The sequence below is a fragment of the Arachis ipaensis genome, chromosome B08 (assembly GCF_000816755.2).
Source record: "Arachis ipaensis cultivar K30076 chromosome B08, Araip1.1, whole genome shotgun sequence".
In the NCBI taxonomy this organism is placed as follows: domain Eukaryota; kingdom Viridiplantae; phylum Streptophyta; class Magnoliopsida; order Fabales; family Fabaceae; genus Arachis; species Arachis ipaensis.
Window position 1 is genome coordinate 10,162,198 of NC_029792.2, and position 12,113 is coordinate 10,174,310.

General features: G+C 37.5%; 1 protein-coding gene across 1 annotated transcript; it reads right to left on the reverse strand.

Moving 5' to 3' along the window:
- Positions 6,819-9,137, reverse strand: LOC107610493. The gene is made up of 3 exons (XM_016312543.1): positions 8,427-9,137; positions 7,275-7,811; positions 6,819-7,229 (listed from the first exon to the last, which is right to left on the reverse strand). The coding sequence occupies exons 1-3, from the start codon at positions 9,135-9,137 to the stop codon at positions 6,819-6,821; spliced, it is 1,659 nt and encodes a 552-aa protein (XP_016168029.1).

The following is a 12,113-nucleotide window of genomic DNA, read 5'->3' on the forward strand; positions in this document are numbered from 1 at the left end:
TAAAATACGAGGAAATTCTTCTATTTTAAAATTTCAAATTTTAATATCACCTACTAAATTCTTCTATTTTGATTTTTGACAGAAGTTTAGTTCAACTCATTAATGATATATCAATATTTTAGTTAGATGTACATTTTTTTTTAATTATTATTTTCGTTGACAGTTGTAGATTGGGGATACTATGCTCTTTCTTAATTTTTTTCTTTTCTTATTTTCTTTCTGCAGCTTAATAGATCATGTCTTTTGAACATTTTAACCAAAATATTATGAAAATTATCATAGTATTACAGGTTAATTATTTATTATTGGCATAATAATTACTTCCAATCCTACATGTAACATAGTACTAGTGAATGCACATGTTTTATGCATGGGAATATACAACATTTATGGTTCATTACCATGTTGCATCATGAATAATGATGACAATAACCATTCACAACATGAATAATACATAAATATTTATTTTTCAAAAAAAAAATTACCATATTATTAAAAAAAAAATTTCTCCCATTTTCTCCTTGTCATGAATATACCAAGACAAATAATGCAAATAAAACTACCTTCTTATTTTTTAGGTATTTTTATTATTATTTTTTCCTTTTTCTGTTGATGATAATTTTTATTTTTTTATAATTTTTTTATTATTTATTTTTAATTGTAATATTTGTTCTGAGGGTTACCTGAAACTGGGTTGTTTTGGGTCTGAACATGAGATCCAAATTTTTTGGACAGCGTCCGACGTCAACTGGTATCAAGATGTTGCCGATCGAGTTCCTCGTGAGAAGGTGGGGAGTGGTATCTGTAAGGGACTTCAATACTTAAGTTAGTAAGGATTTTAATAGGTTTTTAGTAGATTGGGTTCAAAGTATACATGAAGGTGTCAGTATATTTATAATAGTAGAGGTAGAGTCAATAACCACTTTTTAGGGTAGTTCCACTTTTAGTGGTGGGTAGTCGTTTCCTTCTTGTTAGGGAGGTTGTTAAGATCTCCTTTCTAGAAGAGTAGGAGAGATAGTAGGGGTTGGTTACTTGTTTAGATAAATTGGACGGAACTCATCTCTATGAGGTCAGGTAGATCCAATTGGGTCACATATCTTAATTGGGCTTTATTCATTTTGGGTCTGGCCATATTTTTCGGCTAGAGTATGAACAGTGTCCCTATTTGAGATCAGGCTTCATTAGGTCGGGCTCAAGCATTCGTAGGTCGGACTAATCTCTTGTAGTGTTGGTGCATCATGTTTGGCATACCGCCTTTCAAAGGATTAGGTCGGACACTCGACGTTTTTTTACGAACTTGAAGCGTTACGTCTTTTCGTAATCATTTGCACATTTTTCTAAGGTTACTTTGGTAACCATGCATGTCATAAATGAGGGGGTGAAGTTACTATTCTATCCCTTTGGTCTTATAAATGTAACACTCTACCACACAGTGCCTTACATTTAAGTCGTAAGGCAAAAGTGGCGAGCTATTACGACCTCTAAAAGAAAAGTCTTATATAAATATAGTTGAAAGAATTCATATCTAGGAGCCTTGAAGAAGAAGTTAAGTAAAAGCGAAAACAGAAAATCGTTTCACACTCGCATGGATAATCGTAAAACGGATAGGTAAGATCAAAAGAAGGCTAAAGACATAATATACGAATCAATCAGAGTTCCAAAAACACAGATATCAAGCTTTAAACTCAACCTGCGAAGCTAAGACCGGTTAGAGTATATAATTATATATTTATACAACCCAAAATATAACTCAAACTACAAAATAAACACATGTTTCTCCAAGTCAACCTCTAGGAGGGATAAACATAAAATATATATAGAGGAGAATCTATATAGATATATACATAGCATAAATACAAAATACAACATCCCAAAATAACCACACTTCGCTTGCACAGGAAACTCCAGACGCTCAGCGAGGTGCCTCTCGACCTGCATCTAAAAAGCAACAGGTATATGTATGGAATGAGAACCGAAGGTTCTCAGCATGGTAAAGGTGCCCACATTGTTAATATAAAAGGTCTCGGAAAAGCCAGAGGTATTCCTAGAACTTCGACACTCAGATTTCAACTTAAAGACCTAACTAAACTAGAAATTAGGTAAGTTATCTAAGGTATTCAAGTTCTAAATTTAACTTTAACTTAACACTTCACTTTCTGTCTCCTCCAACCCTCCGAATCACCGGTGGAACAACCCCCCCCCACATCTTTGCCAAGAGGGATTTCTCAGAAAATATACACATACAATTCAAGCAAGAAAAACACAGACAAAGATGCAATTACAACAAATAGAATAAATAATAGATAAGCAGAATTAAATAATTAAACAAACCAAAATAATGCATGATGTTGTATGTTATATTTTGATTAATGTAGATTCCTTCGGCATTGCAGCAATTTGGAGCGGTAAGAGTGAGTGAGAGATTGAAGAGGTTTGTGAATGGATCAATCAGTGATGTGGAAATGGATCCAGGGTTTTGGGATGATTTTGAAATTGATACTAACATTTGGGAGCTTCTAGATCTTTCATCAGGTAAGCAAGGGTTTTCCAAATCCTTTATAAAATGATAAAAAAAAATTTTAAATTAGAAGTGAGATTTAAATCCACCACCTCTAGATGAGTATGGAGAGACTATGTCATTTGAACTATAACCGTTGGCAAAATAGTATACAGTTATTACAGATAAAATAAAGTAAATATATGATAATATCTACAACTCGTTACATATTTTGAAAAATATATAGTCATGAGATCCTTGATGATTTGCAACAACAAAGTAAACTGAGCCATATATATATATATATATATTGATTCAAAAAATATAATGGAGCCTAGCAATTATTTATCTTGATAGAGTGAACCACCAACCCAGCCCCTGACCATTTCGCAGAATGACAAAGCAACCCCTGATGAATATTGTAATCCACTTCGGTCCCTGTTCCATATTTCCGTGACACAAGGCGGACCCTGTAGGTGAATCTCCGGTAACTACGAACGAAAAATGCTGAGTTATCACGGTGAGCGTGTGTTACCTTGCTGATGTGGATGAATGCTGCAGATGTGGACACCTCCAATAGTCAGGGGGTTAATTGTCCCTATCCACGCCAACAAAAAACATGGTCGTTTTGAGGGAAGGAGACTTCATATACGTAGTTGGTGTTTGTCCCCCTCGTTTTGACTAATTTGTGAAGCCCTAGGTCGCCATGAGCAGCATGAGAGAGCTCAGTAAAATGTCCTTTCGCGAAATTAGAAGAGACGCAGGCAACGACGAGGCAGGAGTGCAACGACTGGCTCTACTGGTAGTGTTGGACCACGGAAGACGATAAAGAAGAAGAGGTTCAATGCTCCACAGTGCCATTGTGGAACTAATGCGATTCTCTTTCTATCTTCTACAAAGCTCAACCCTAATAAGTTGTTTTATGGTTGTCCAAACTTTAAGGTGATTTGAATTATTGTTAATTTTGTTTAATGTGACTTCTTCTAGAATGTTCTTGCCATTATTTGTATACTGTAGAGTTTAGGATCACACTGTAAATACTTTTCCTGGCTTGATGATTACGTTGCATTGTTTGATGTTGAAGGCTCAAAATCCAATGGTTTTGAAGGTGGGAAGCAAAACGAAGATCATCATGTGGCTGCAGATGAGATGTTTTTTGGGAAAGTGAGGGAGCTAGAGCATAGAGTATATACTTTAGAATTGCAAGTTAAGAGATGCAAACATATGCAGAATGGTCATAGGTGTTTTAGTGTTTCAGTCATTATTGTATTTTTCTGTGGAATTGTAGTTACAAACTTCCTTAGGACACTAAGTTAGAGGATGACTATGTGAATTGATGTTAAGACTTATACGATGTTATGATATTTTGTTTGGAGTCAATGAAGCTATATTTTCATATGATATTATTCTTGTTAGTTGGACGTATATGAAGTTGACAATAGGCTTACGAAAAGCAAACACAAGTCATATATTATATTAATTGATTGCAGTTAACAACCAACATAAAAAGATGCTCTAAAAATGTAGCAACACACATTCCATGGCAACATATAACCCTTTACAAAAGTGACAAAAGACATAATGTATCAGGCAAAATAAACATTGGTTTACGTAACCAAAACAACAGTCAAAACACATGAAATGAGTATGTCATATCCCTGCGTATGTTATTTCTTTCTTGGTGGGATAAACCCAGGAGTCGGGATAAACTTGAATAGCCTAGAAGCAATCCCAGAGCTTGTTGCGTTCATTGTCTCAGTAGATATGCTATTTGGTGGTGGTGGTGGAACACACGACCTGATTCCCATTGTTGGTGGAGCAGATTGGTTAACCGTTGGTGGAGCAGCTGTGGGAGGCATTGGGGGCCTAACAATAGGGTGCTTCATCCTTTGATCCTGGTTCACCACTGGTGTAAAGTTGGGCTAAGGTTGTGGATGATTCATGTTGATTGCTTCAGGTGCAGGCTGAAACACCAAAATGAGATAGTTACATATTGAGATGTGTGGCAACTAACAAGTGCAAAAGTAATATCGGCATACAACTTTACCTCTTCTGCCTATGGTACAGTTTGTGATAGGGGGATCTCATCTACATGATCTTGATCATGTGAAGGATTAGACTTTTCAAACGTTTTAGGTTGCTTCTTCTTATTTTTCCTTGCTTTTGCCTAGAACAACAACTTTGTAGTCAAACAAAAATATCAACAATATCACTACAGGTGAAAGAATATTTACCAAAGGATCCATTTGAGCTGCATTTGTATTGGTGTCCTCCTATGGCTGATCCTAACGATATGAGTAACGAAACATAAATAAGACAAATCGAACCTTGACCATTAAAGGACATGACACTTAAACCCCTAACAATGTGCATAGCATGACAAATCAAACCCTAAGATACCTGTGGCATGTTCTGGCTTGAGTCATTGGCAACTACAATCTGCAAATCATTTCCCTTAGCTGCCCGTCTCTCCTTCTTAGTCATGGGTCTCCAGTTAGGATCCTTTGCTTCATTTTTGCATGTCCTGTAATAATGGCCAGTTTGTCCACACTTACTGCATGTGACGGAGAAAAAATGTCGGTAAAGAATTTCACAAAAATATCACGTTGTAAGTATAGTTCTAAACTAACAAATTAGCCCCAGTCAATGTTTAAATTGTTTGTCACAAATACAAACCCAATAAAGTTAACTGAAGTATTCAAACCTCGGGTTGTCTCTCAAGAAATTGCAGGGAAGTGTAGTTTATTATTGGTTATGAGATTGTATCTTTTTGGGTTTTGAGTTTAATAAGCAAGGAATGTAAATAACAAGAAAATAACTAACAATTAAGAAAAAGTCCTAGCAAGGGTTGAGAATCGAAATTCTTATCCTCATTATCATTGTCAATTGTGATGGTCATTGCAAATTGCTCTCACGTAGTTAACCTCTAACAATTGAAGGAAAGTCAAGTGAGCAAGTCAGCTTGAGTTCACAAATCCTAATCAAAAACTAGAGTTAGTGAAGCTCAAGCCAACTAGCAACTTTCAATCACCAACTAACAAGAGACTTTGACAATTCAAGAGTTTGCAAATTACTCAATCCAAGCTAAGAATACAAAAATTTAATTTAAAATCCAACCATGCATTTTATCAAACACTTGGTAGGCACAAAATAAAAGCATGATAAATTAACAAAGAATATTAAATCTAAAACAACTAATTTTCAAGCATCAATGACTAACAATTAAAAAGAGTAACAGTAAACATGGAAAACATGAATTGGATTAAAAGAAATCTAACGTAACAAGAGCTCATAAACATAAAAATGGCAAAAAAGGAAAATTAACAAGAGAAGAAGGTGAACTAAAGTGCTTAAACAAATAAAAGTAAGAGAAAACTAAATTAAAGGAAGATTGAACCTAAACCTAAGGAGAAATTGAAAGAAGAAACCCTAAACCTAGAGAGAGGAGAGAGCCTCTCTCTCTATAATTCTACATCTAAAACCTAAAATTGTGTGAATGAGAGTGAATGATTCAATGACCCCCTTTCAGCTTCACTCTGCAGCCTCTAATCTGTATTTTCGGGCCTGAAACTGGGTCAAAAGCAGCCCAGAAATCGCCCCTAGCATTTTCGGTAATTGTAGCACGTGACGCTCTGTCACGCATACACGTTAGCCATGAGTACGCGTCGCTTGAACTCGGCACTGGCCACGCGTAAGCGTTAGCCACACGTGCACATCGTATGTCTACTGCACAAGTCACGCGTACGTGTCGTCCATGCGTACGCGTCGCTTCCAGCTTCTCAAAACATCAATTTCTTGTGTTCCTTCCACTTTTGCATGCTTCCTTCCCATCCTCTATGCCATTCCTGCCCTATAAAACCTGAAAACACTGAACACACATATCACGACATTGAATGGTAATAAGAGAGGATTAAAATTAGCAAATTTATGGCCAAAGAAGCGTGTTTTCAATCATAGCACAAAATTAGGAAGAAAAATGTAAAACATGCGAATTCTATGAATAAGTGTGAGAATAATGGATAAAATCCACTCAATTCAGCCTAAAATGTACCACGAAATAGTGATGCATCAATCCTCCTATGGCTGATCCTAACGATATGAGTAACGAAACATAAATAAGACAAATCAAACCTTGACCATTAAAGGACATGACACTTAAACCCCTAACAATGTGCATAGCATGACAAATCGAACCCTAAGATATCTGTGGCATATTCTGGCTTGAGTCATTGGCAACTACAATCTGCAAATCATTTCCCTTAGCTGCCCGTTTCTCTTTCTTAGTCATGGGTCTCCAGTTAGGATCCTTTGCTTCATTTTTTCATGTCCTGTAGTAATGGCCAGTTTGTCCACACTTACTGCATGTGACCTCAAAAGACTTCCTTTCTTTATTGGTGTGCATTTCTTTCTCGATTGAGTTCACCTTTCTCTTCATTTTTGGGCAGTGTGCAGGTCTCTTTATTGATGGAGGATCACATGGTGGAGCAGTAGTTGGAATCCAGTATTCTTCACTGTTGACAGGTTGGATGCAGTGTTTGTAAGTGGCCCTAATGGATTCCATGGTCAGCCACTTATGCACAAACTCCTCTGGTTTCAACCCTATCTTATACATGGTTACAACTGCATGCCTGCAAAGCATTCTTGAAGCAGAGTACAATATTTTAGTTAGGAAATAATACCCTAGACAATATATAGCCGAATTTACATAGGAGTTAGAATTACCAGTGAGTTGCTAAACATTGCAAGTACATGTCCTTTGCTACAGATTTACACCAACCTTGTGGTTTCCTCTATGTACTTCAAAAAGAACTCTATCGTTGTCTCCAGCCCAAATTGCTCTCCACTTGTTGGCTCTAGGCTTGACAAACTCATTTAGCTTTTTTTGTTGTACTGGGGTCAACTGACCAGAATAAGCCTCCAATTTTCTCTTGTGTGTGGCCATTTTTCTCATCAGGTAGCACTGTAAGTCCTCACATATCGTCAGAATTAGTTTTTCCCGGTATTCAACAATCTTCGCGTTCCATAACTCGCACATGTTTTTCGTGATGTTGTCGACTTTGGGACCGTGACTGAAGTAAGCCTTAGTCCACACTGCAGGCTCAAACCTTTGAAGATACTCCCAAGCTCCCATATTCACTTTCTTCATTTTCTCCATAGCAGTATTGAACTCTTGGAACGTGGTGCATCGTGCACATTCCCATACCAATTGTTTAGTTTGCTGATCCTTGAAATGCTTGATGAAATTTTTCCAGATATGCACACAGTTTTTGTGGTGTGTATTAGGCATTACTTCCTTAATTGCCAACTCCAAACCCTTCATGTATCATAAATTAAAAAAAAAAACAAATGAGCACCAACCAAGAACAGAGTACAAGCATGGTTTCACCATTCATACATATAACTTAATAATTTTGCAACTTTAACTCATATGAAGGTACTATGAAAGTTAAGATCAAGCAACCACTAGGCTATGCATAACACCCTAACAACCTTAACTCATAAAAGTTAATATCAAACCTAACATCAAACAACCAATAGGAACGTAGTAACTTAGTCATGTTACCTTCTATTGGTCCGAAATAAAATTCCAACCAAACTGCCTCACTTCTCCCAAGTCCTCTTGTAAGAGTGTCAAAAATCACTTCCATGTGTCTTTGCATTCGTTAGGAACGACTGCATAGGCTATGACAAATAAATGGTTACTGGCATCCTGCCCCACTGCACTTAATAGTTGGCCACCGTAGTACCCTTTCAGAAAACAACCGTCTAGGTCGATAAGAGGTCTGCAACCCTCTTTAAACCCCTTCTTACATGTGTCCAAGCTTATGTATAACCTATCAAATAGGGAAAAAGAATATGGCTGGGGTTGTCTCCACTAATCCTGTGACCCGGGATTACTCCTATGTAGCTCATTCAGATAATCACGCACCTTTCCATATTGTTCCCTGGAATTACCAATTACAACTTCTCTAGCAACTTTAAGTGCCCTGGCGATCATTCCGGGGTTCAGCTGGACATTGTACTCTTCTATCATATGCTCCATTGCATGTCTTGGTTTCATGTTGGGTTGAATGAGAAGTTTTTTAATTAGCTTAGAAGCCACCCATTGACGGTCAGCCATGTTACTACCATAGTCCCTAGCACAAGTATGCTCATCAAATAAGGTCTCCACTTGGAAGTATCTAGTGGCAGAATTCCAAGAAGTAAATATCAACCAAGGATAACCCTCAGCTGCACATGCTGCCTTCAGTCTATGCTTCTCATTCTTAATGTATAAGACGTCCTTTCTTTCATAAACAAAGTAGTTTTTTAGTGCCTTTTTGAAAAGCTCAATTGTTGGGAACAATTGTCCAACCTTGAACTCAACCTCACCATATTCACTATCTTCATCAAATGGATCAAATGCTGTCTTACCCTCGTCCTCTGAAGAGATTGGGCTGTTGAAGGCCTCACTCTCATACTCATACGGCTTTTCATAGTCACTATCCATCTCCACATTGGTTGGAACCGAACCAGACTCATGAAGCCCTTCACCCACATTATTTTTGTCACCACCCTCTGTCACGCCCACAGGGCTTGGTTTCTGTCCTCCTCTTGGGCCTCCAACATTTGGCCCAGGCCCAAAATTTCGTCCTTCCATGTTTCCATCAGACAACCCATCCCTTAGTATATGTCTTCTTCTAACACCTGAATACTTTTTAGAGGTCCTCTTTTTTTAGCAGTTTTTGGTAAAATTTTAGGACTAGTGCCAAATGAAGAAGCCTTATTACCCCCCACTCTTTTTCTTAGCTGAGACTCTTTTTCTCCCTTCACCATCTGTGTTCCTAAGTTCCTCATCACTATCCTTGTCATCTGTCTCATAACCAGCAGTCTCTTCATACATTTTTCTCTTACCAGCACTGATTTCTTTAGCCCCATCTTTTTCTTTTTTTCTCTTTTCCCTTTATCACTACTGCTGTTATCTATCTCATATCCAAGAGGAGGAGGCTTGTAAGGCTCATCCTCTGTAGTCTCGTATCCATCATCAGAGGATGATGATGATGAACTCACCACAACAGTCCTAGGGGCCACACCATCCTCAATTACTTCAGGCATATTGATGAATCTATATTTGATGATAAATTTTGAATTGAATTGAGTGGAATTCATCATATAAACCCACATTTATTCCATTAAATAGCATGATTTTGTGTTATCTCCCTAAATTGCTCCTAATTATGAAAACATGCTCTTTTGTGCTTAATTTAATCAATTTTATTCTATTTATATTACATTCAATATCTTGATGTCTTTGATGGGTGATTTCAGGTATAATAGGTAGGAATGATTTGATGAGAATGGAAGAGAAGCATGTATGTGGGAGAAGACATGAAGAAACAGAGGAGAAGAGCATTTCGGAGTGTCCGTGTGCACAACTACTTGTGCGTACGCACAAAATGAAAATTGGCCAGTGTGCGTACGCACAAGTACCACTGCGTGACTTCATTAAAAAGCCACGTGGCTTGCGAATTGGAAGCTTTGGAGGCCCAAATCTGATGGCCTAGAGCTCATATGGAAAGGGCAAACTTGAGGAAATCATACCATACCATTAGGAGTAGTGTTAGATAGTTTAGGAAGCTTTTTAGTTAAGTTTTCTCTCAACTTTCTTAAGGTTTTATTAGGGTTTATATTACAAGTTGCAATTTTCATTTTGATCTTAAATTCTAGCTTGCTTCCATTGTAAGTATTTCTTAATTATATCTTCACTTTACTACACTTGTGTTACATTTTCTTATAGTTAAAGACACTTTGTTAATATATACTTACTTTGCAATTTTGATTTCTAGTAGATGAATTTGTTGATTTTTTGTTATTACATGTTTGTTTGAGTTACAATTGTTGATTTTGATCATTTATTGCTCATAGTTTCAAGCATTTTTTCAATTTTGCCATGTTTTATGATTATGCCCACCAAGTGTTTGTGAAAATGTTAATTTTGATTATGAGGTAAATTTCCACTCCTTGACTTGGGGAATTGAGTATATGGGATACTAGAGTTGTAATGTCCAATATTTAGTGATAATTATTGGATTGTTAATTGTTCTTGTTTCCACTAACGCTAGCTTTTTACTAAGGTAATTACTAAGTTAGCTAGGTGTTCCGAGGGTTACCTGAAACTGAAGGTCGATCTCGGATGAGATCTGCTGTGGTGGCCGGAGCTGTCGTGTCCGACTTGGTGGAACTGGTGGAGCTGGAGACGCTACTGATCCTTCGTCACCGGAGGGTGGTGGTACCTGCAAGAGACTCCGATGCTTAAGTTAGCATGGGCTTTAAGCAGGTTTTTAGTAGAATTAGAGTATGAGTTATACCTGGGTGCTCCAGTGTATTTATAGTGGTGTGGGCTAACCTTTCTAGATAAGATAAGTTAGTTATCTTATCTTTATCTTTAAGTAAGGTCATCTTTATCTTCTGGGGAACCGCCCTTGTCTTTCTAGGCTTTAACTGCCTTTAGATTGGGCTGTGTCCCTTCATTTGGGCCTATTTGGGTTCCTCATGTCGATTTGGCCAAACTCTTTTAAAGAAGAGGTCAAAAGTCCTGTCCGAAAGAGGTCGGTTGCTTTGTCTTCGATCTCCCTAGGTCGGATAGCTCGACCCAGGGTATGAACAGTACCCCTGCTTGAGCTTGATTTTTACTTTTTTAGGGTCATGTCTTCAGACTTCGATTCCTTTTGAAGAAGTCGAGCTCGAGCATAACTCCTGCTGGCCTCTCTTGAATGCGAAGCGTTTTCCTCCTCTTTTTAATTGTAGCGCACGTTGCGCTTTTCTTGGGAACGTGCGAGGATTTAAATGCTCATTAACTCCTTTTGCCGTTTCCCTCTTTTCATTTCATTTTGAATTTTTAAGCCCTTTTTCAGTTTCTCTTTTCCTTTCTTTTCGCTCTTCTCTTTCTCACAAAGTTTCATTTCCTTTTGCACCCTTCTGTTTTCGCCTCTCTTTTCCTGTTTCCTGCTTCGAGGAAGTTTGTTTGGCGTGGGTCTGTTGCCGTCTCTTCCTGATCTTCTCGACAATCTTTGAAATGGTTGTTGCTTTTTTCTTCTTCCTCAGGTATTTTCTTTTTCCATTTTTTCATTTTGATGATGTTTTGGTACTTTATGTCTGCGAAGAATCCATTTTTCATTAGTGCTGTGCTTTCCTTGACTTGCCCCTAACTTTTTGCTTGTTGTTGTGCTTTGTATTTTCACGTTTTCAAGCCTTCTATCTTTCCGAATTTTTAAGCCCTTTTTCAGTTTCTCTTTTCCTTTCTTTTCGCTCTTCTCTTTCTCACAAAGTTTCATTTCCTTTTGCACCCTTCTGTTTTCGCCTCTCTTTTCCTGTTTCCTGCTTCGAGGAAGTTTGTTTGGCGTGGGTCTGTTGCCGTCTCTTCCTGATCTTCTCGACAATCTTTGAAATGGTTGTTGCTTTTTTCTTCTTCCTCAGGTATTTTCTTTTTCCATTTTTTCATTTTGATGATGTTTTGGTACTTTATGTCTGCGAAGAATCCATTTTTCATTAGTGCTGTGCTTTCCTTGACTTGCCCCTAACTTTTTGCTTGTTGTTGTGCTTTGTATTTTCACGTTTTCAAGCCTTCTATCTTTCC